The sequence below is a fragment of the Triplophysa rosa genome, linkage group LG18 (assembly GCF_024868665.1).
Source record: "Triplophysa rosa linkage group LG18, Trosa_1v2, whole genome shotgun sequence".
Taxonomy (NCBI): Eukaryota; Metazoa; Chordata; class Actinopteri; order Cypriniformes; family Nemacheilidae; genus Triplophysa; species Triplophysa rosa.
Genome location: NC_079907.1, coordinates 17,385,166 through 17,411,277, shown reverse-complemented (window position 1 = coordinate 17,411,277; position 26,112 = coordinate 17,385,166). Strand labels below are relative to the sequence as shown.

At 41.1% G+C, this 26,112-nt stretch overlaps 1 protein-coding gene across 2 annotated transcripts in view; it reads left to right on the top strand.

Moving 5' to 3' along the window:
* The window catches only part of LOC130568899 (zinc transporter ZIP11-like), a 205,775-nt gene that overhangs the window by 149,084 nt on the left and 30,579 nt on the right, over positions 1-26,112 (top strand). For both annotated transcript variants that reach the window (XM_057358124.1, XM_057358123.1), the window contains exon 7: positions 19,853-19,922. In XM_057358124.1, the coding sequence (XP_057214107.1) occupies positions 19,853-19,922 (70 nt within the window). The remainder of the gene's footprint in view (positions 1-19,852; positions 19,923-26,112) is intronic.

The following is a 26,112-nucleotide window of genomic DNA, read 5'->3' as shown; positions in this document are numbered from 1 at the left end:
TCGAGATGATGGGACTCAGAGACCTCTCCTCTCCAGGATACTCTAAATGACCTACCTGTGAGGTAAGATCTGAACCATTGTATCACCACTCCAGAGACACCCATAGCCTTGAGGGTCGACAGGAGTATGTGGTAGATTAGTTCCAGACAGATCCAGTAGGATAAGTACAGATGAGTTAGAGGCGGCTCTTACCAGTCTCAGGGCTTCAATGACTGAGAGAAGCGCAGTCTCAGTGGAATGACCATTCTTGAAGCCAGACTTGGTTGCTGTCCAGGAGGTTGTTCTGGGTGAGAAAGGATGAGAGCTGGTTACATACCACCCGTTCAAGAGTTTTAGCAATGCCGGGGAGGAGTGATGCAGGTCTGTAGTTCTCTAACAGTGCAGGATTAAGAGTGGGTTTCTTCAGTAGCGGGGTAATACGGGCCTCTTTGAAGACTGTGGGAAATGTACCAGTGGTGAGAGACGAGTTGATAATGTGGGTCAGAGCGGGAACAACCGATGGAGAGATGGCCTGGAGGAGATGAGTGTGAATGGGATCTAGCGGGCAGGTAGTTGGGTGGTTAGAAGACATGACCTTGGAGACACCATCTTGAGATAGGAGAGAGGGGAACGAGCATGTGTCGAGGGTTTGGGCATGAACAAGAGGCGGCGGCACAGGGAACTGACTGCTGATGGTGGTCATCTTCTTTACGAAGAAAGACGCAAAATCTTCAGCTGTTAAGTCGGATGGAGGTGAGGGGACATGATCCGACGTGTGCAGCGGGGTGACCTGGGAGTGATGAGTGGAGCAGTGTCGTGTGTAGATAATATCAAGTTGATTACCAGACTTATGGGTTGCTGAAGTGGGAACTCGCTTGAGGTCAAACGATGCAGTCAGGTTGTTGAAGTTGGCAGCCTGCGGTTTTTCAAGGTGGATGTTGAAGTCTCCAAGTACCACCAGAGGAGTACCATCCTCGGGGAAGGATGACAGAAGCGTATCCAACTCCTCCAAGAAATGTCCAAGCTGACCTGGGTGACAATAGATAACCACAACATGAGTTTTAACAGGGTGGATGATAGTAACAGCATGTGACTCAAAGGAGGTGTTGTCACATGAGGGTGCCAGCTTTTTGAATTTCCAGTCGTTGGGGATAAGTAGACCGGTTCATCCACCCCTCCCTGATATGCGTAGGCTGTGGGAGAAAGTGTAGTTATTTGAGAGAGCAGCCTGTGTGGCAAGGTCCTCTGGCTTGATCCAGGTTTCAGTAAGTGCTAAAAGAGAAAGACCAGAATGTTTAGCAATAGCTGTGATTAAATCTGCTTTGTTTACAGCAGATTGGCAGTTCCATAAACCAATGGGAAATGTAATTGAGGTAGTTGTGGACATTGAGAGAGTGCGCAGATTGCTAGCATTAGCATTGCCTTCTACGTGATAGTGGTGATTTACGAGTTGTAGTAACAATAGGGATTTGAAAACACATATTCAAAAGCGGGGAATAAGAAATATACTAGACAAATAACAAGAGAATAAATAGAAGTGCAAAAAGTTAATACTGAAGTGCGATACTCAAGTGCCTTGTCCTTGCTCAGTGGAGTCGCGCATAAATATGGTCTGAATCACGCAATTGAATTCAGCAGGACACGCCTTCAAAATCTCACAATAACAAGCGAAACCAGCACAAGAACAAATGTGACTTCAACACGTGACACGGCGGCAGTAACAAAGCAACAACACTGCATTTAAACTCAATAAGACAATATTAATCAATTACATTTACGTGCTTCTTTTGACTTCTGCTGCAAAATGCTTCTCCCACTGACTGGGCTGAGAGCACAGTTTAAATACCTTACCTGGCGTTGGACATGCCTTCAAAATCTCACAAGTGAGTGTTTAGGTAATGCTTTCTGACTTATAATGGTAGGTTTGAGATGAATCACCTAAACACATTAAATGTAGAAGTAGTACAGTAGAAGTAGAGTATTCAAAAAATGTACAATGTTTTTCAATTTTATTTTTCACTCCACAAAAGCCAACACCCATAATGTAATATTTGTCAATATTGGCAGTTCCACAACAATCATTCAGCTTCATTTAGACTGAGTGCATTTTAATATCCTTCTTGTCTGGAAAGGCAGTTAGGCACAGATTACTTGCACAGTGTGCCGCCTCAAAATTACAGGAAGTATTACAGTACTTAGAAAAGTCAGTAAATGAACCCATCACCTGTTGAAGAAGAATCAGAAGTGAACTCTCAGTTGAGAACGGTGGTCTCACGGCTGTGGTGGTCCAATTTCCTGAAATGTCCCTCACACCATGAGCAAACTCACGTTAGCAGGTAATAAAGCTTTGTGCGTTTCCTGGTTTGACCTGGTGTTATGGCAAATTGTCATAGTACTGCAATTGTTCATAGTGACTTCATGCACTACATTTTTGTTTGACCCCGTAGAGAAGATTGTCCTCTGTAAAAACAGAATCTTAATGGTATCTGGATTTTCACAAAGGGAAAAGTAAACCCATAAAAGCATTGGGGGGAAAAGAAGAATAAAAAATAAAGAAGAAATGTCGAACTCTGGTGGTGTTTTGGGAGGCCACTGTTGAGAACTACAGTAGAACTAAAGAAGAACAGTACAATGTAGTTAGGAGGATCTGACCTTGTTTTTCCATTTGTTTAAAATGATATTTATGGTGACAGGTTGTAGAATGGTAGATATTTTGCAGTAGATCAATTGTTCAGGATACTCGTGTACAGCCATTTTCTATCAGTTTATGGTATAATTTATGAGTTTGTGAGGACAATGAGGACATGAGCTGTGCACTACTTTCTTATTAACACAAGCTTTCATCTTCCTCTCTTTCCTTGTCACATCAAAGACAGAAAACACCCCAAAGAGAATAAAGAAAAGGCAGTGTTCTGTGAGAAATGTCTCCTTCAATAATCCCCGACTGTGGTCTTGTGATCGGAAAAGGACATTTGGAGGCTTTAGATTGCCAAGCTCCACCTCACCTCTTTCGGTTACCATGTCTTTTACCCCAACCTCAGGTCATGGTTGCAAAACCACAGAGCTGTACTGACATGTTCATTAAGCCAGTGAAAGAGATGGAGAAGTGATGCAACTTGAGAAAAATATGTCCATTTACTTTTGCTTGCTCTGAGGCATGGAGCAGCTCCAGTGAATCTGGACCCTATATTGGGGCTTGTATGAAAAGGGCGAGTCTAGCTTTGGCCTCGTCCTGATCCGATGGGTTTTTCCGGGTTTTGATTGTTTGAATCCTTTCATGGATTCATTAGGTTCCTTTGTTGGTTCTTGAACATGGTATAACCCAGCAGGCTTAGTGGATTCTTTCCATTCTTCATAGTCTTGTGTTGTCTTATTGCTTCTTCCATTCGTCTCTCCTTTCTCTCCCAGGGGTCTATTTGTCAGCTAGAAACAAAGCTCCAGTCAGAATACGAAATGTGCATCTTGTGTGTTCCTATTGCAAGCACACTGGACCTGCTGTGCTTGTGGATTGAACCTTACCTGAAATAACCCTAAAGAGACTCCACAGATTCGAATAGCCACTCCACACAGTTTACAGAAGAATTAAACTTAAAGTTGTGGATTGAAGCATCTTTAGAAATGTGAACTTGGTGATGTGTTATGTGCCATGAAAGCTTGAGCCTTTTATACATTACTCAGAAAACAACACTTTTGTTGGAGATGACAGTGGTTTTTGTCCTCGGCTCCGCAGACATTTATTTACAGAGAAGATGTCAAATGTCTCGAGAACAAAATCGCCTTTATGGTGAATGTCACTGGACTGAAAAAGGCAGAATGTGTGGTAGTAGACATCTAAATAGTGCTATTTTGTTCGCTGAAGAGTCCTGCTGTAATCCCTGCCAGCTAATGTGCAGCGACTGAAGCAGAAGTTGTTTGATTGTCAGGAATAGTTATACAGATTGCAAAGCCCCACTGTATGCATTCCTCAAACATTGTAGTCAGGTTTTGTTTTAAATCCCAAACTTTAAATAACCCATGACAGATTCCATTCAAACTTTGTGTTGTAGATTATTTTTAGCCTTAATGCTAATTCACACTGATACCATGAATGCCAAAAGACTCCAACAAACACCAACATTCACAATTATAAATAACATTGATCCAACAATGCCAAAAGCGGTTTCACACTGATGCAACAAACTCCAACAAATGTGTTTGTTGGCGTTTGTTGCATCAGTGTGAATTAGCCAGGTGATAGCATGCCGTTTATGGCTAGTCGATTAGTGAGTTCTACTAGTTCCAACTTTTTGTTTATTTTCAGCAGCAGTGCTTTAAATGGGACAAATTTTAAAATTTTGTTTGTTTCATAATTTGTAAAAAAATTGTACAGAATGCAGATTTCTCAGTATGCTGAAATTTCAGAGGGAATAATAAAACATTGTGGACATTACATCAGCAGGACATCTGTACAAGTCTGAAGGTTGAAAATGATAAAACATTTTCCTCATTTGTAAATCACCTTAGATAATCTCCATCAGAGAATTAGGCCCAAAACATTTTACACCCATCTTGAGTGTTTGCTGTTAAAAAGCTCTTTTTTGTTTCAACTGACCTGTTTGAAGTTCCAGTAGTGTCTATTACCTTTCAAATGTTTTTTGGTTTTTAGCAGCAAACACTCAAGATGGGTTTGGTGCACACAAGGATAAAAGTACACCATATGTACAATTATATAAACTGCTGTATCTTTAATGTTTTCTTCTGAAGATCCTGGATATCTTGTTCAGATAGATGGCATCATGGATTCTCGCAAATATCAACAGATAGCTTTTTTTTTTAAACCTGACCGTCCCAGCCAGAAGTCATAAAAGGGGCCAAGGTTAAATCTTTCAATAGGATAATGACCTGAAAACAAGCATAAAAATCAAAACAAAAATGGGTCACTAAGCCAAAAACTAAGCTTCTGCCAAGGCCATCCCACTTTCCAGACCTGAATCCTATAGAAAATGAGTGGAAAGAACTTAAAGCCGCAAGTATGTTCCGGCCGTCCGCACAATGTAATTTTCGTCATCAGGAGGGTCCGCGGTCATCCGCCCATTTTTTAGACCGCGCTGACGTGACTCGTACAACAGCGCATGCGCGAGAAAAGTGCACTAGTCCACTAGGGGTCAATACACACACAGAAAGTGTACAGTGTTCCGTTGTCGAAAAAGAATGATACAAAACCAACACGCTGAAACCAAGAACAGTAAGCTAAGAAGCATATCCTTCTCCATACTGTTTGGTTGTTGTTCTTGTTGTCTTGATGTTTGCTCGGATTGTTTGCAATGGCGAATTACTTCTTCTATCATTAATTTGCAGTGGGTCTGTGAATGACTCTACTCAGCACTGTCCTCTACGGTCTGGTAGAGCACACATACTCATTTGTATTGCGCATGTGTCAAACTCGGACGTCCACACTTAATCCGTGATGAGTATGCTCAAGAAGCTGTGCAGATGTGTTTGTGCGCTAGACGGACCCGGACACGGAAAGTCAAGTATACCCGAGGCTTAAGAGGAGGAGCATCAACATGGAGCTGGAAATCTGACGGGTCTGAGTGATTCTGTCTTTGATCTCTTGTCAGGTGTTCTCCAAACGTGTTAAGCATTATAGGTAAATACTTAGAGCTTTTATCTTGGCAAGAATTGTATAAGGGGTTAAATAATTATGAGCAATGTGTTTTAGAGAGAAACACATGTATTTTATAATGACATCCCCCTGTTTAAAATTCTTATTGACTTTTAAGAGTTTTCAAGGATTAACGATGCAGATTTATTTTCAGAGCCTTCCTTGATCATATTTACCTAGGGGTTGAATAATTTTGAGCTCAACTGTATATAGTTCTTCGTTCACACATACAGTATATGGATATATATATATATGTTTACTTTATTTTCTTTCACAATTTTTATTATCATTATGTCCAAACTGAATTACGTCAGTGAAAATTGTTACTGTAATTGCTGGAAACCGTGTTTGTAAAAAAATATATAAACTTTTGATCAACTGTTTTTTTTTTACTTTTACTTGAGTAACAATTTCTCTAATTACTTGGACTTTTTAGCTTTTTAGATTTTAGCTACTCTAACCACCTCTTATATTAACATTAAATTAGTTAGATTTGGTGTTAGTGCATTTTCGGAGTCAGATGTTTAGTTTAAGGTACTTAACGGAAATGTTTTATATGATTTTTATAACCTTTTTGATCTGAAAGGATATATCTTGAATGTTTCGGTCAGGTTATGAAGAAACAGCAGCCAATAGGAGCCAAGTATTGAAACTCCTTAAAATTGTTTCCAAATATTACATAGTTTTTGTTTATTTTAGGTTTCACAACACAACATAGTCACAACATAATTTCAATAGTTAAATATGTGTTGTTTTGTTTTTTGTTGGCGTTACTGCAAACAGGAACAAAACTTGTTGCTCATTTAACACGTTTAGCAGTTAAAGGGGTCATATGACACGGATAAAATGAATATTATCGATTGTTTTAGATGTAATGCAATGTGTATACATGATTTAAGGTTCAAACACGCTGTATTTTGTTGTTCATCATGTTCCAAAGCAATTGTACTGACAGGTACGCACACCTTACTTGCGTATACATTTTGGCGGTCTTAGTCAAATCATACCACGAACTGACGTAGATTTGTGGGGGTGTGGTTACACGAGGCGTTTCAGGCAGGTCTGCGTGAGCATTCGCTGTTAGATAGAATGCATCTTTTGTTCCGACACTTATACTTTTGCAAAAATGCTAACCTCAGGCTTCGTGCAGAAATCTCCCAAAATACTTTTGCATTCCATCAATGTCATGCCAGACTTAAGGGTTTGGTGAGCGGTTTACAAATCAACCCAGATGTTTCAGATGTGCCATAAATGAATGGACTAAAATTACCCTTTTGAAACTATGGGTCTTAATGGGCACATTAACTTTCTTTTTGGCTTAACATCAAATAACACACACAAAAAACACAGTTTTCCACATTGAGTAAAATAACATATCTAAAGCGAATCATTAATTTAAGCCTTGTATGCAAACACAAGATTTGTGAGATGATTAAAAAAGAGCATTATTGAGCAGTGGGATATAATGTTATACACACAATCCAATCATTCTCTGTACTACGTGTTGACATTATAAAGTTAAGCATGTTAGATCAATGCTACTAAGCCTGTGTGTGTGCCTGGTCTGGTGTCTTTGGCAGTCTTTTGGGAAAACACAGGGCTGATTTTCATGTGTGTCTGCAGCTCATTACGTTAAGTGCAACTAAACACAATGAAAATCGTGCGAAATATGGCCAACTTAATTAGATTCGGCTGGAGGATTTGTTAACACTTCCCATCCTAGCTTTTTTTGTTTTAGTATTAGATTGTACTGAATGTTCAAGTTTTTTTACACAGAATAATTTGTAAACAAAACATATTTACACTTCGGCAGAGACTCTAACTAATATGAAAGCAAACAGCTGGTCATTTTGAAAACAAACCGAACAAGATTCAATATATAGATTACAGACACACACAAAAGAGAATTATGTTTGTTCTTTTCTGTATGGCGAAAGTACAAAAGGATTTTTTCAGTATTAATTATACATCTTCTGTTGCATCTTCAGTTTGCTTTGAGATAAAGGTGGAATGTTCAAAATGTGATCAGTTGCATCTCTCATGTATAATCAAGTATGCTCTCTAATCTCCAAGTATGCATGCATGAAGCTTCTAGAATGACTATGACCAGACCTCAATTAAAAACACATGCACACTTAAGATGTCCGGCTCTGTCGTGCAACAGTGTGTTCATAACAGATAACCATCAGTAAACCATATGTACGGTGCATATGAAAAGTTTATTTGCATCATTTTTTTATTGTTTTAGTTATCAAAATAACCCAACTGCAGTTTGATTGATATTACTTTAATTGCACAATAAAAAATACTTTGTTTATTGTGCTTTATTTAAAAAAACACGTTAGCTGTTTTAGCTCTTTTTATATACATACATATATTGTACATATACATATTAGTATATGTAATATAGTTGTATTTCATATAGTGCAGACAAATATACCTTATTTTGCTGATAATTTGACATTATTGTTTTGAAGAGTTCGTTCACTGATAAAGTGCTGTTTGTATTAAACCGTGTCTACACCGGATGTAGTGTGGCGCGACGTGACAAAAGACAATAGAATGCATTAGAATGTACTCGGTTACTTGTGTAACCTCGGTTCCCTGAGATATGGGAACGAGTACTGCGTAGCAGTACGCTATGGGGAAAACTCCCTTTTCTCCGATGACTGAAGCTTTTTCCAATAACGCAGTGAATACTGCACGGTCATTGGTTTGTGAAAAGTAAAACTTTAAACCAATGGCAGCGAAGCTGCACGGACCTATGGCGATGGAGCCCTCCAATGTAGGTGGGGCTTATGGCTATATAAGCAGACACATCGCCGCAGTTTCCTCAGGTTACTTCAACTGAAGCGACGACCATGCAGCTTGTAAGCACGGCCAGGAACGCAGTACTCGTTCCCGTATCTCAGGGAACCGAGGTTACGTTAGTAACTGAGTACGTTCCCTATCGATACTTCACTCGTACTGCTTAGCACGACGTTATGGGGAACCAATACAATCCCGCCATGCTACAAGAGGAACGATAATGATAGACTACCCCAGAGCTAGGCTCGAGGGCCAAGTATGGAGCAGGGGAACCCTGCTGAGCGGATAGGGCCAAGCTAAAATTGACCCAGTCCGGTAATCGTCCCATGATAGTGTTCCTAGTGCCGGCATGGTTGGGAGCAACCGTAGTCCGGCGACCTAGTGTAAATCCCTTAAGCATAGAGGACCCAAGCCTGTAAGGTTGGGACATCCAGACTATAGAATCTGGTAAATTTGGACGGCGAAGCCCAGCAGGCCGCTGCACAAATCTCCGCTATAGACACACCGCTAGACCAAGCCCAAGAACAGTGGGCTGTAACTCCCATGGGGCTTTGAAGGCCCAAGGAAGAATATGCTAGCGCGATAGCCTCAACTATCTATTTAGAAAGTCTCTGCTTCGTGACTGGAGACCCTTTGGTGTGGTCACCGAAGCAAACAAAGAGCTGTTACGAGTGCCTGAAGGGGGCGGAATGCTCAATGTAAACCTTCAGTGCTCTGACGGGGCAGAGTATGTTTAGCTCTGGGTCCTGCTTGGAGGAGGGGAGCGCAGAAAGTGTCACTACCTGTGCCCTGAACGGAGCACCTTCGGTGCCATGTCTTGGTTTGAGGACCACCCTAGAGTTGTCAGGCCCAAATTCAAGACAGGCGGGGCTCACAGAGAGTGCCTGTAAATTGCCTATGCTTTTAACCGATGCTAGCGGTAGCAGCAGAGCAGTTTTTAGCGTCAGGGCTCAAAGGGAGAGCTCTTCATACTGTCCAACCGGACTAAGACCCCGTAGGACCGGCAGAAAATTGTGAAGGGCCAGCCATACTGCCTGCATCTCCAGGCAGTTGATGTGCAAGCCTCTTTCCCATTCCGGCCAGTGGCCGAAAGCCAGCATGCCATCGCACAGAGCCCCCCAACCTGTGTTGGAGCCATCTGTCATGACTACCATTCATCTACATGTGGTGCCCAAGGGCACACCCTGCTCTAGCCAGAGGGGATCCCTCCAAGGATCTAGGGTAGTGAGGCAGACTTGATCCACTCGGACACGTAAGCGTCCAAGACGCCATGTTCTGGATGCAGGACGTGAACGTATGCTTTCTGCACTCAGGTGGGAAGCACCCCGCGAAACCGCGGGGGCCTGCGATAGAACTGGAGTGTATAGCCTTGTGCTATTATCCCCAGAACCCAATCCGATACCCCAGGGATGGCCTGCCAGGCCTTGGCCCGTGTGGCCAGGGTTTGAATGTTTTGTGGGGGCAAACCCCCAGGTGGGGGTTTGATTCCCATGACAAGTGGAAGAGGAAGATTGCTCTTTTTCTGAAAAAGTTTGTTTTATTATTTTTTCTGCTATAACAGCGGGTTGCTGAGTGGGCGCTATAATAGGCCCAACGTTCACAACAGGGCATAAAAACACAGTTTTGCCAGCACCCGGAATTGAACGAGGTGCTTGGGCGTCGAAAAGAGCTCGCATGGAGGGAGGTCCAGCCACGGCGAGCCCTGATTCACTCCTCTTCCTCACCTGAGGGTCAGGGCGGTGCAGGGTCCAGCGTGATCTTGTGCTGGGGTCCCTGGCATTGAGGGTGAGGGAAGCGTTTTCCCGAACGGGATCACTGGGTGGTTTCCGCTTTCGGCACGTCTACGTAACAGGGGGAGTGATTCTCACTGGCTGCTGTGTAGGCGCTGGCTTCGGCCGGGAAGACGAGGACCTGGAGCCTGGTCGTTTCGGCAGGAAGTGTTTCATGGCCTGCGAAGATTTCTTCGCAGCCGTGAAGCGTTCCGCAAAGCTCTCCACCGCGGGTCCGAAGAGCCCGTGGGAAAGATTAGAGCGTCGAGGAAGGGAACCTTGTCAGCCTCCATCTCCGTGAGCGTCAGCCATAAGTGGCGCTTGAGCACCATGAGACTGGCCATGGATCTGCCTATCGCGTGGGCCGTGGCCTTGGTGGCGCGTAGAGCGAGATTGGTCGCACTCCGCAGCTCTCTGTAGGATACCGGGTCGTTCCCAGACTCATCCATTCACTGTAGGAGTTTTGCAAGGTAGACCTGGAGCACCGCCATGGAGTGAAGCGCTGAAGCCGCTTGGCCGGCAGATGAGAAGGAGCGTCCAGCGAGGGCCGAAGTCACTTTACATGGCTTAGACGGGTGGGTTACTTTCGCCGTCCATCTGATGGCGGTGGGCGGAAACAGGTGTGCGGCCACAGACTCATCGAGGGGAGGCAGCCTCTCGTAACCTTTTTCCTCTGCGCCGTCAATCGAGGTGAGAGCGGAGGAAGAAGAGGGTCATAGTCGAGCCGAATAGGGGGCGTGCCATTACCTGGTAAGTTCCTCGTGAACTTCTGGGAAGAATGGTGAAGTCCGCTGACGAGGGGCTTGGCGGCGCCCCGGCAGGAAACACTCATCCAGGCAGCCACGAGCGGGTTCTTCCGGAGAAGACCACTCCAGCCCAGCTCATCCACAGCCTTGGTGAGTACCTGAAAGAGCTCGGCGTCTATACCAGGCTTGGCCTCGCTGAGCACCGCAGACGGCAGGGGGGCGGGGTCAAAAACTGAACCCGACAGCTCCTCCGTGTCTGAAGCCGCTAACGACATGTTGTTGTCTTCGCTTCCGCCAAATGAGACCATATCACCGGCGGTGGCCAAGGAATGCTGGTCAGGCTGGGAGAAGTGAACCGACGAGTCATCTCTCTGTGGAGAAGGTGAGGCACGCAGAGACGGCTTGAGCCCGCTCTTATCCAAGTGCTTAGATCCTCTAAGCGAGAGAAAAGAAAGCGGGAGGGCACGAGGGTCGGATTCGCGCTCTGAAAAGAAAGCAATCTGCGAGCACAGAGAGGAGAGACACATGCTCTCGCAGTGAGGGCATTCCGTCTCTTTAAGTGCCTCTTCGGCATGGGAAACCCCCAAGATGCTTTTCGACGGCGAAGCAGTCAGTCTCGAGTAACGAAGGTAGAGTCGTCGCTGAAGGAGAAGAGATCTGAGGATACTGCGGCGATGTGTTTGCTTATATAGCCATAAGCCCCGCCTACATTGGCGGGCTCCATCGCCATCGCCACAACTGGCCCAACCGGCTCCTCTATGCCTTCCCCCCGATCGCTCTCATACCACAGACGATCAGGAGGATCAGAGAACAGGTGCACAAGGTGCTGTTCGTAGCCCCACTCTGGAAGAACCAGCCCTGGGTTGCGCAACTGTCTCAGCTGCTCGTAGCAGCCCCGTGGCCTATTCCCCTGAGACGGGACCTCCTCTCTCAGGCAGGCAACACGATTTGGCACCCCCAGCCAGAGCTGTGGGCTTTGCACCTTTGGCCTCTCGACGGGAGCCTACGGTCCTCCCCGAGAGTGTCATGAACACAATATCACAGGCTAGAGCTCCGTCTACTTGACGACTCTATAACATCAAGTGGTCTGTCTTCTCCACCTGGTGTACAACCCGCGGCGCAGACCCAGAATCCTGTGACATATCACTAATTCTGTCCTTCCTGCAATAGCTGTTGGATAAGGGCCGCTCCCCTTCCACGCTCAAGGTCTATGTGGCAGCAATTGCAGCTTCTCATGCCCCCATAGCGGGCCAAGGAGTGGGAAAGAATGACTTGGTCATTCGTTTCTTGAAGGGTTCCAGGCGGCTACGCCCTCCTCGCCCCCTCACCGTTCCCATATGGGATCTGCCCACGGTGTTGAGAGCTCTGAAGGGCCCTTCCTTCGAGCCTCTACAGTCTGCGGACCTCCGTCCCTTAATGCTTAAAACCGCTCTGCTGCTAGCATTAGCATCGGTAAAACGTGTGGGCGATCTACAGGTGCTTTCTGTGAGCCCCTCCTGTCTTGAGTTTGGGCCTGACAACTCTAAGGTAGTCCTCAAACCTAGACATGGTTACGTACCTAAGGTGCTCTCTACTCCATTTAGAGCACAGGTAGTGACACTTTCCACGCTCCCCCCCTCCGAGCAGGACCCGGAGCTGAATCTGCTCTGTCCAGTCAGAGCGCTTAAGATCTACATTGAGCGTTCCGCCACATTCAGGCGGTCGGAACAGCTTTTTGTCTGCTTTGGCAACCGCACCAGAGGGTCTCCGGTCACGAAGTATAGACTATCTAAATGGATAATTGAGGCTATCGCGCTGGCATACTCTTCCTTGGGCCTTCTATGCCCCACGGGAGTTAGAGCCCATTCTACTAGAGGTGTCGCCTCTTCCTGGGCATGGTCTAGCGGAGTCTCCATAGCGGATATTTGTGCGGCGGCCTGCTGGGCTTCGCCTTCCACATTTACCAGATTCTACAGTCTGGACATTCCGGCCTTACAGGCCCGGGTCCTTTCTGTTTAAGACTACTGCTGGGCTGGGGTTGCCCTCAACCACACCAGCACCTAGCACACTACTGGGATGATTAACCGGATTAGGCCACCTATTAGCTTGGCTTTTCCGCCTTCCACAGGATTCCCTGCCTCATACCTATCCTCGAGCCACGGCTTCGGGATAATATGATGTTTTCGTTCCACTTGTAGCACTGCGGGATTATACTGGTTCCCCATAGTGTCCTGCTATGCAGTACGAGTGAAGTATCGATAGGGAACGTACTCGGTTACTAACGTAACCTCAGTTCCCTGAGATACGGGAAAGAGTACTGCGTTCCTGGCCGTGCTTACAAGCTGCATATGGTCGTCGCTTCAGTCGAAGTAACCTGAGGACCCTACGGTGATGTGTCTGCTTATATAGCCATAAGCCCCGCCCATTTTGGTGGGCACCATCGCCATAGGTCCGTGCAGCTTCGCTGCCATTGGCTCAAAGTTTTACTTTGCAAGCACCAATGGCCGTGCAGTATTCACTGCGTTATTGTAAAGCTTCAGTCATCGGAGAAAAAGGAGTTTTCCCCCATAGCGTCCTGCTACGCAGTACTCGTTCCCGTATCTCAGGGAATCGAGGTTACGTTATTAACCGAGTACGTTTTGTAATTTTTGTGAAGAACTTAAATAAATGTAAAAAGCAGAAATGAGTTTACAAAATAGACTGTGTTTATGACATTTAAAATGAGTGTAGTGAAAATGAAGGGTGTTTCTTTTTATTCATTAATGGTGATGCTGAAAGCATGGGGTCCTGAGGCAAAGAGAAAGGAAACACATTTTTTTCTTTAATGATGTGCATGGCTCATTCATTAAAAGGAATTATAGATCAAGACAGTGTTGCATTGCTTTAGCATATAGATCCCAAGCTGGACTGCATAGGTGGAATGAGGCACTGTAATACTTAGTATGTGGTACGTATTATAATTTAGCGCTATAGACGGATATTCACTGCAGCACTCACTGAACATCTCTACCAGACATTTGTATTTGCGGCATTCATATTTCTTTATTTATTATTTTGTAAACCCCACCAGCATTTTTCAAGCCCTCAAGTCAAGAAAAAACCTCTTTTGTAATGGAAATTTAGTCCATTTCTCACTGGTGTCCAGTCGGCTCTTGTAGCTGGTGTTATTTGGATTGAGGAGACGGATAAGATGTCTTCATTTCTCACATCTAAAGTGCACATGTGATTAGATGGAGGGTGGGAGATAGGGAAGATCATGTTTTATGGATGGAGGTGAAGATGTGGGTTCACTGCTAGAACAGCTTGAGGGGAGTTTTGTAATGAATCTCCCAACATGATTACACCGCATGTGCCATTGTGCAATAGTCTTTGCTTGAAGGAATATTTAATACAGCCATTGCCACCAAAGCATTTCACATTTCAAAGCAGCAGTATTGCTATGGTTAACATCCAAGCATAACAAACAATTAGATGACCCACGGCTTTAGCATTTACTGTTATAGCATCTATAAAGACAGTCTTCACACTTTCAATGCAGAACTTGGCACAGCCAGACAGACCTTCTTTTCAAACCTTATAAACAGTAACTTAAGCAACACTCGCACTCTCTTTGCTACTGTTGAGAGACTAACAAACCTTCCCAATGAAATACTCTTCGAAAGCAATTGCGATGAGTTTGCTTCCTTCTTTTCTGAGAAGATCAATAATATCAGAAAGGCGATTAGCACGTCCGCAAGTTATACAGAGGTTAGACAGATTCTACCGCAATCACAAAAACAAGCTATTATGTGTGCTTTTGAAGAAATTGATAGCAACATTTTGAAAGCAATAGCACAACACCTCAAATCATCAACATGCTATCTTGACACACTTCCCACATCTTTTTTCAAAAGTGTGCTAAACTGTTTAGAAGTAGATCTGTTAGAAGTGGTAAATGCCTCACTTCTTTCTAGGACTTTTCCAAACTCCCTGAAAACTGCAGTTGTTAAGAAAAAGAGCAGTCTTGATAACACCATATTGAGCGATATCGAATCTTCCTTTTATAGGCAAGATTATTGCGAAGATTGTTTTTAACTAGCTGAACAACTACTTAAACTCTAATGGATACCTGGACAAGTTTCAATCTGGTTTCCGACCGCATCACAGTACAGAGACAGTGCTCATAAAGATAATAAGTGATATTTGCCCAAATTCTGATTCTGTCAAAATATCAGTGCTGATACTGCTAGAACTCAGTGCTGCATTTGACACTGTTGATCATAATATACTTCTAGAGAGACTAGAAAACTTGTCTGTCTTTCTGGGATGGTCCTCAAATGGTTCAGGTCATACTTAGATGGGAGAGGTTATTATGTGAGTATAGGAGAGCATAAGTCCAAGTGGACGTCAATGACATGCGGCGTCCCACAAGGCTCAATTCTTGTTCAGCCTGTATATTCTCCCACTGAGTCAAATAATGAAAAAGAACCAAATTGCCAGAGGTGTAAAGAGTACCTGAAAACCATACTTAAGTAAAAGTACAGATACCTTGCAGTGAAAATTACTCCATTACAAGTTACAAGTCACCAATTCCAAAACGACTTCAGTAAAAGTCTCCGAGTATCTGATTTTAACAGTACTTGAGTATTTTACTCATACTGAATGTAGGCTCAAAGAAGCACTAGTCCTCAACACTTAAGAGACACGTCAGTGAAAAACAGTTGATTTGTGAGGAGAGCAATCGCATTTATTTTCTTAAATCATAATAAGACTGAACACCTCAAAATTGCAACAAATCATGGTCGACACCATAACCTACGTCATTACAAACACCCTAAGTCTCATTTAAGCTCAAGTGCTCATAAGTAAACCAAACTCCTTCAAAAGGGTCTCTTCAATATAACAGATAAATAAAATAATGTTAAGTAGAATTAAAAAGTCAAAGCCTTTTTGCACTGGACATGCTGGTTTGGGCCTCATCGCCAGCTGCAGTCATGTCCTCATTTCACATACACGGTTAGCCCTTACCTGCCATTTCTACAGTAATATATTGGCAACACTGTTGCCAGCTAGTTACTGTAGGTGTTTTACAGTAAACTACTGCAATGGCTGTTTGAAGATACATTATTAAAGAATCTATTAACGCACTTAAGTCACACAGTCTTAGATGATCAAGTGTAAATAACAGATGAACACAATAAATCTGTCAAGATTTCACCAGAGGAGAATTAAACACAAACATCAATAACATCTTCACATATTACAGACACCACTTTCACTTTATATCTGTCATCTGTGTAAGATCTTATTGAGATTTAACTCTAGTTCATAGTGGTTCAATTATGTTTTAAGTCACCATTATGGCGATCAGTGTTTGCTTTGGTTGGACTCTTTGACTTTCTTGTAGCTTTAAAATGTACACTTATACAATAACACTGAAAGGGACTTTACAGGAACCGCAACTTTATGTTTGCTTAGTAACTGAAGATACATCTGAAAGAATTCAATCATTAAATAATAATAATATAGCATTTAAGATTTATTAAGATATGTTTGGTAAAGTGATTACATGTTATAATGGAAAGATCTCTGTCAGAAAATCTTTCTTTGCAATTGAGACACAGTTAGACACTTGATATACAAACCTCATCAATGTTGACAAACAATCATGAATGAGTTTTGTACTATGTACCCAGCATGCATTGCAGCATGAAGCTGTTCAGTTGATTGTCACCATTGTTGAGATTCATATGTGGATGGTTTATTTCTCTGTGTCCGACTCATTCTATAGGTTAATATTTTGTCTTTTGAACTTTTGAAAATTGAAATACTATGCATTCTTTTTACTGGTGTACATCACTTCATGGCAATAGTCCCACCATATGGTCAAATTTTGAGAAAACATGTTTAGAGCACATTTAGGAAGAGTTAGTTTTTAAAATAAGAGCTATAGATGTGTGACCTACAGTAACTAGCTGGCAACAGTGTTGCCAATATATTACTGTAGAAATAGCGGGTAAGGGCTAACCGTGTATAAACCGCCAGCGATTGACATCTACCTGATACTGCACTCATATTCACATAAAGAAGCCATGTTGACAAGTTTTTGTAAGTTAGGGCAAAATCCACAAGATTGTAGTACCTTCATTGCCCTGTAAATGGCGATAAGATAGGTGTCATGCAAAATGTAATGTGTAATTGCATTAGTCATTACAAATGTAGTGGAGTAAAGAGTACATATACTTGTTCAAAAATGTAGTTAAGTAGAGAGTAAAAGTTGCTAATATCTTTAATACTTAGTACAACTACAAAGTAGCCAAAAAGATACTTAAGTAAAGTAACTAAGTACATTTACTCCAATACTTTACACCACTGCAATTGCATATCACAGCTATGCAGATGACACCAAGATTTACCTAGCCTTATCACCAAATGACTACAGCCCCGTTGACTCCCTCTGCCAATGCATTGATGAAATTAACAGTTGGATGTGCCAAAACTTTCTTCAGTTAAACAAGGAGAAAACTGAAGTCATTGCATTTGGAAACAAAGATGAAGTTCTCAAGGTGAATGTATACCTTGACTCTAGGGGTCAAACAACTAAAAATCAAGTCAAGAATCTTGGTGTGATTCTAGAGTCAGACATTAGTTTCAGTAGTCATGTTAAAGCAGTAACAAAATCAGCATACTACTATCTCAAAAACATTGCAAGAATTAGATATTTTGTTTCCAGTCAAGACTTGGAGAAACTTGTTCATGCCTTCATTACCTACAGGGTGGATTATTGCAATGGTCTTCTCACCGGCCTTCACAAGAAAACTATTAGACAGCTGCAGCTCACACAGAACGCTGCTGCCAGGATTCTCACTAGAACCAGAAAATCTGAGCATATTACACCAGTCCTTAGATCCCTACACTGGCTTCCAGTTACTTTTAGGATTGATTTTGAAGTACTGTTACTCGTTTATAAATCACTAAACGACCTAGGACTGAAATACATCGCAGATATGCTCACTAAATATACTGTAAACCTAACAGACCACTTAGATCATTAGGATCAAGTCAGTTAGATATACCAAGGGTTCACTCTAAACCAGGGGAATCCGCTTTTATGCTGCCCGTAGCTGGAATCAGCTTCCAGAAGAGATCAGATGTGCTAAAACATTATCAACATTTAAATGCAGACTCAAAACTTATCTTTTTAGCTGTGCATTTACTGAATGAGCACTGTGCCTTGTCCGAACGGACTGCACTATATTTCATGTATAATCAGTTTATTCTAAACTGTTTTAATTAACTTTAAATCTTTTTTTTATAATTTTAAAGGTTTTTAAATTCCTTGTTTTATTGTTGTGATTATTTTTAGATGATTATTTTTATGTAAAGCACTTTGAATTACCATTGTGTATGAAATGTGCTATATAAATAAACTTGCCTTGCCTTGAAGTAACTTTTTAAAGAAGAACAATGTGACGTTTGGCAACCATACACTGTGCTGCTACCTGAGGGAAAATACTGGATAAAGATAAAATAAGATTGGCCTGATTAATCCGAGTGATCAGGTTGAGGTAAAATATTTACTGTACATAAACAGACACAAGCACCCAGGCATATGCTGATATATCCAGAAGCAGAGATTGGCTGTACTTGCACGGGTATGAGGGAGTCTGGAATATACCGGATGGTGTGAAATTGAATTGCACTGCAGAATGGGGGCTCAGATTGAATGTCAGTTTATCAGATGGCTACTTTAGGTACTGCTTGATTGAAAATGTGCTTTGCGGGTGGATATCTCTCTCAGCACTATGCAAGATGTTTAAAGCTTAACTCCAGCAGGAGAAAAAATCTGCAATTGGCTACTTAAATGCTTCCAAACATGCACAAAAACCCTTGCACATGACAGGAAATTGAGAATATTGGCTAAATAAGATTTAAGAGTCAAAAGAAAAAAACTTGAAAATAAAATGGAAATAAATAAAAAATGTGTCCATAGTAATACCTTAAAGACAAAATTAAACCATTTTTGTCAATTTGCATTGGCTTGGTTGTCCGCCCCAGATTTTTCTTTGGCCCCTTCAGTAATATCCAGATGACAATTAAAATAATAAGAAATTAAATACTTATTATTAAATACTTATTTGTATTAGCTGTTAAATGATCTGTGAATTTAATCACCGAAAAATGTAAAAATGATGCATGCAATAAACTACGATTATGTATCTGCCCAATCTGAATATGTGATTGCCCCCACCAGTCGAGCCAGCCTAGTACCAGGCCTTTATCAATTCTGTATTGCGTTGTTTCTTTAGAACACAAAAGAAGATATTCTGAAGAACACCAGCAACCAGACAATGCTGGCCCCCATTATCTTCCACTGTATGAACTCAAACCCTCTGAGACATTTCTCAAAATATTTTGTGTTCAACAGAAATAAAGACCTGAGGGTGAATAAATTATCACAGAATTTTTGTCCGAAATTTTTAATTTCTGTCCCTTTAAAGGCTATTGGCTTTAAAAATTTAAATGAAATATGTCAGCTCAGGGAAGGAAATGGTATTTGTCAAACCATTTCATGAGGTCTTTAATAATTAAAGATCTGAGCTACAGTTACATTTCGTTTCGTTTCTAAACAGACCCAGGTACAGAGAATTACATTTGTGTTAAATACTACTTGTTGAAATTACTGAAAGACAAGTTGCTTTGGCTTAAAAGTGTCTGTGAAAGATTGAGGCCAGTAAATTTAAATGCTGGCTGCCCTATAAGACTGTTGAGGTCTTCCTTTGTTGAATAGTTGAAAGCTTTGCGTTTTGTGGAAAAGAATCCTTTGGTTGATTGTATCTCATCATTTGTCTCTGTAATTTAGTCTTGATCAGCAGTGCATCCTTCAACAGCCTGATATTGGTGTTTGAATTAGAAAGTGTGACAGGTGTTTGATTCCTGTTTTTCAGAGGGCTTGGCAGTTGGAGTTGGCTTTGGAGCAGTCGGAAAAACTCAGTCAGCCACATTTGAAAGTGCCAGGTATGTCATTAACAGAAGTACACTGTTGTGGGAATGGTTCACAAATAATGTCTTTCCAAGCTGTAATATTTTTATACTTCTGTCAAACATAAAGTGGATCTTTGGCAGATTTGTTAATCAGCCTCCCATTCAAAAAACATGACCGGAACATTGCGATCATGACAAAATGTTATTTCTTGCATGATCTAATTCCACAATGGGCAAATGCAGAGTTAAGTATTTTATGTTCATGCAATGAGTGCTTGAATGAACTTGCATGAATGTTGCCGGCAGCATTGTGTGATGCTGTCACCAAGTGGTCAAAACTGGTAAACTCTCTGCATTTTCACTCTCCCAGATACAAGTGCACAGAACGTGTTGCTGTGATAATTCTGGAGAACATTTTAATATAGGCTACATGTTCCAATGAAGTCCTCAGGACAGTCTGATTTTACATCAGAGAAACTTGCCAGCCGCGAGAGAGAGAAAGCGAGAGAGGAAACGGGATAACAAGAGTGCACATCATACCACCAGATGGAATCTATTAAGCATAGCAGAGAATCAGAGCAGCATTGTAGCCATTGAACCACCTGGACTTGACTGTAGGAATTCAATGAGGTCCTGTGTGCCTCTGTGTATGTGTGCTGTATGTGTCTGCGTGTGTGTACACTCTTGTGACTCAGACTGCCATCCAGATGTGAGCTACAGCTTGCAGATGTTGAGACAACAGACATGCACGTCTCCATATTTCTCTCAGTTTCTCTCTTTGCAGTGAAAAGTTAGAAAACACGGTCTGATTTAGTTTTATTTTAAATTATTGTAACATGCTTAACGCTTGAAATTATTTTTGTATATACAGCCGCAGAAAAAGAATTAGAGTCCATTCCAAATGTTTATTTATGTATTGTGGTCCTTCCAGTCCGGTGTCTATTGAATTTCAACAAAATCGAACCTCAGGAGTACTTAAAGTCATCCAACAGCAATGTAAAAGGCTGACAGCATGACAAGATAAATGGAAACTGTGATAAAAGTTGATGTTATCACATAAATTATTTTTTAACTTTCCCTTTTTTTACTTTTAAAAACATGTACAAATATTACTGTAGTATTGCTTAAAGGTGAATATGAACTTGCTTTCTATGCACTATATCTGACAAAATACTGAGCATCGTTTCTGTTATTTTCACCTGTTTCTTCCTTTTTCATTGTCTGCAAATAAATGCAAATAGAAACAATATTTTTATTTGAAATTTGCAAGAAATTTTGTTAGTGGTTCACACTATATAATAGTAAATTCAGAAAAACTGAAACTAATTTTGAAAAAGCTAAAGTATATAATAATTTAATTTCTATTTTATTTTAAATTGTAAAACATTTACATTGTTTCTATCATATTTAAATTTGTTACATTTACATTTATGCATTTGGCAGACGCTTTTATCCAAAGCGACTTACATTGCAATGTACTACACATTTGTTTCTACGTGCAATCCCTGGGATTGTACCCATGACCTTGGCGTTGCTAATGCCATGCTCTAACCACTGAGCTACAGGAAAGAGCTAGTTATTTCATAATTCTGATTTATTATTAACCATATAGAAAAACGATAATAAGAAGGAATATCTAGCTTCGACTACAGTACTATAAATCTTCTCTTTCATCTGCTCATCATGGCTCTGTGGTTTGCTTTCAATACTATGTTGCATCCAGCAGCATAAGGAGAACTGTTCTGGATTAGCCTTCCAATCAGTTTAATCTCTTTACATGCATACTGACAGCTAAGTGTTTCCTATGTGCATTCTAAAAGAGTGATGTCTGTGCTCAATAATCAGATAGGAGGAGAGACAGATGGATGATTTGTTACATAGCTTGCTCGGTAAGTAAACAGAGAGAGCAGTTTGTGCGCAAGCCGCGTTCTGTGATGTGTTGAACTGATGATACAGAATAAGAAAGAAGCCTTTGTCACAAACCTCGGACAAGGGAGAGAGAAAGCACTAACCATTTAACTCTGTTTTCCTACTTTACTGTACCCATATTTAAGTCTACTGCTCTACTGAACTGGAATCTGCTCTGTAGAGTGTAAATCACAGGAAATGTATCAGAAAACTTTAAGAAAGCTCTACACTACTATAATTATAACATGTTATATTCGCTATGTACTGTGGTACTATGTCACATCTGGTGTGAACACTGCAACGCATAAAGCACAACATCACAACATTTCTAGAAAAAAGCGTTTCTTCAATTGAAGCTTGCTGTGTATCGCCTGCATGCGTCGTTAGGACCAAAACTAGATAACATAAAATATATATATGTGACCCTGGATCACAAAACCAGTCTTAAGTAGCACGGGAACATTTTTAGTAAAAGACAAAAATACATTGTGTGGGTCAAAATTATCGATTTTTCTTTTATGCCAAAAATCATTAGGATATTAAGTAAAGATCATGTTCCATGAAGATATTTTGTAAATTTCCTACCTTAAATATATAAAAACTTTTTTTTGGTGAGTGGATGGTCTGCCACAGTGCCCCTGATTAACAACTTCAAAGGCAATTTTCTCAATATTTTGATTTTTTTGCACTCTCAGATTCCAGAGTTTTAAACAGTTGTATCTCAGCCAGATATTGTCCTATTTTAACAACTCATACATCAATAGAAAGCTTATTTATTCATCTTTCAGATTATGTAAAAATCTCAATTTTGAAAAATTGACCCATAAGACTGGTTTTGTTGTCCAGGGTCACATATACAGGTGCTGGTCATATAATTAGAATATCATCAAAAAGTTGATTTATTTCACTAATTCCATTCAAAAAGTGAAACTTGTATATTATATTCATTCATTACACACAGACTGATATATTTCAAATGTTTATTTCTTTTAATTTGATGATTATAACTGACAACTAATGAAAATCCCAAATTCAGTATCTCAGAAAATTAGAATATCACTGTGTGCAGGTGCCAAGTCCTGTTGGAAAATGAAATCTGCATCTCCATAAAGTTGGTCAGCAGCAGGAAGCATCAGAAGCGTCTCGCCTGGGCTAAAGACAAAAAGGACTGGACTGCTGCTGAGTGGTCCAAAGTTATGTTCTCTGATGAAAGTAAATTTTGCATTTCCTTTGGAAATCAGGGTCCCAGAGTCTGGAGGAAGAGAGGAGAGGCACAGAATCCACGTTGCTTGAGGTCCAGTGTAAAGTTTCCACAGTCAGTGATGGTTTGGCGTGCCATGTCATCTGCTGGTGTTGGTCCACTATGTTTTCTGAGGTCCAAGGTCAACGCAGCCGTATACCAGGAAGTTTTAGAGCACTTCATGCTTCCTGCTGCTGACCAACTTTATGGAGATGCAGATTTCATTTTCCAACAGGACTTGGCACCTGCACACAGTGCCAAAGCTACCAGTACCTGGTTTAAGGACCATGGTATCCCTGTTCTTAATTGGCCAGCAAACTCGCCTGACCTTAACCCCATAGAAAATCTATGGGGTATTGTGAAGAGGAAGATGCGATATGCCAGACCCAACAATGCAGAAGAGCTGAAGGCCACTATCAGAGCAACCTGGCCTCTCATAACACCTGAGCAGTGCCACAGACTGATCGACTCCATGCCACGCCGCATTGCTGCAGTAATTCAGGCAAAAGGAGCCCCAACTAAGTATTGAGTGCTGTACATGCTCATACTTTTCATGTTCATACTTTTCAGTTGGCCAAGACGTCTAAAAATCCTTTCTTTGTATTGGTCTTAAGTAATATTCTAATTTTATGAGATACTGAATTTGGGATTATCATTAGCAGTCAGTTATAATCATCAAATTAAAAGAAATAAACATTTGAAATATATCAGTCTGTGTGTAATGAATGAATATAATATACAAGTTTCACTTTTTGAATGGAATTAGTGAAATAAATCAACTTTTTGATGATATTCTAATTATATGACCAGCACCTGTATATATAAGATATATGTGTTGCAATGTCATGTCACATTTGACGAGGTAATCGATTACAGTACAGTATACTGTAGATTGTCAATGTTTGTCAACGCGTTTTTCCAGCTCTAACACTCCCAAAAAAGTGTTCATTTTTAACACATTGTTTGTCATTTTAACACATTATGTGTCATTTTCTGTTGCTTTTGTGATAAATAAATAAACTGGATAACACAAATTGAGTAGAAATAACACACTAAAAAATGGGTTGTTAATCCAGAAAATGGTTTATACTGTATTTGACTCAACAATGGGTTAAAACAACCCAGATTAATTGACAACCCAACAGTTGGGTTTGTCCCCTTTTGACCCAACGATGGGTTGAAAATAACCCAGCATTTTTTTATACAAACAAGTTTAATACAAACATTTTTAGAGGAAATATATCTCAACATATTTAATTTTGACTAAGTAAGGACATAAAAATTAATATCAATCTAGTGTCAATAAAATAATTAATTTCAGTATTCAAAATCATTCCAATATTCAAATTAATTTATTTCAGTATTAATAAAAAATACTGGTGCTATTTTGAAACCTTGTATGTCCATATTTCAGGATTTTTAAATAATTATTATAAGTCACCCTTTATGTTTCCCATTGGATTTTACAAATATCTAACCAATAAAGTATTAAAAACTTATTGTCAACTTTGACCACACTCTGCTTAATCATTTAAAAAGTACAGTGTTTTTCCATGTCCTGAAAACTGAAAATTTGGACATCCAAGGTTTCGAAAGGACAGCATCGATATGTACACTGAACAAAATTATAAACGCAACACTTTTGTTTTTGCCCCCATTTTTCATGAGCTGAACTCAAAGATCGGAGACTTTTTCTATGTACACAAAAGGCCTATTTCTCTCAAATATTGTTCATAAATCTGTCTAAATCTGTGTTAGTGAGCACTTTTCCTTTGCTGAGATAATCCATCCACCTCACAGGTGTGGCATGTCAAGATGCTGATTAGACAGCATGATTATTGCACAGGTGTGTCTTAGGCTGGTCACAATAAAAGGCCACTCTAAAATGTGCAGTTTTACTGTATTGGGGGGTCCGAAAACCAGTCAGGATCTGGTGTGACCACCATTTGATTGTGGTCTGTGGAATGTTGGTCCACTCCTCTTCAATGGCTGTGCGAAGTTGCTGGATATTGGCAGGAACTGGAACATGCTGTCCTATACACCGATCCAGAGCATCGCAAACATGCTCAATGGGTGACATGTCCGGTGAGTATGCTGGCCATGCAAGAACTGGGATGTTTTCAGCTTCCAGGAATTGTGTACAGATCCTTGCAACATGGGGCCGTGCATTATCATGCTGCAACAATCGGTTTGCATAACCAAAGAATTTCTGCACAAACGGTCTCAGGGAAGTTCATCTGTGTGCTCGTCGTTCTCATCGGGGTCTTGACCTGACTGCAGTTCGTCGTCGTAACTGACTTGAGTGTGCAAATGCTCACACTCGATGGCGTCTGGCACTTTGGAGAGGTGTTCTCTTCACGGATGAATCCCGCTTTTCACTGTACAGGGCAGATGGCAGACAGCATGTATGGCGTCGTGTGGGTGAGCGGTTTGCTGATGTCAACGTTGTGGATCGAGTGGCCCTTGGTGGCAGTGGGGTTGTGGTATGGGCAGGCATATGTTATGGACAACAAACACAGGTGCATTTTATTGATGGCATTTTGAATGCACAGAGATACCATGACAAGATCCTGAGGCCCATTGTTGTGCCATTCATCCACGACCATCACCTCATGTTGCAGCATGATAATTAGGGTTGGGTACCGTTCACTTTTTAGCCGGTACCGGTACCAATACGGTACCTGGAATTCGGTGCCGGTACCAAACGGTACCTTTTTTCAGTACTTTACTCTCTGTGTAATAAAAAACATTTATTTCAGTGAAAAAAAGTCCAAACCTCTCAATTTCAACATTTTGTTGAAATTTTACACAAAAGAAATAACGACTATAGAAATAACTACAGCATTATTATTACTACCAGCTTATTCTATTTCCTCATCACACACATAATCATTTATTCATGCAGTGTGATAATTTACCTAAACCATGAGGCCTCCACCATTAACAGACCATTAGATAATATAGAAAAACAAAATTTGAAAAGTCCATAAAAATATTTTTAACAGCATCATTACCGAAAATAACAGATTGATTTGTAATATACATTTTTAACAGAGATACTGAAAGAGTTACACA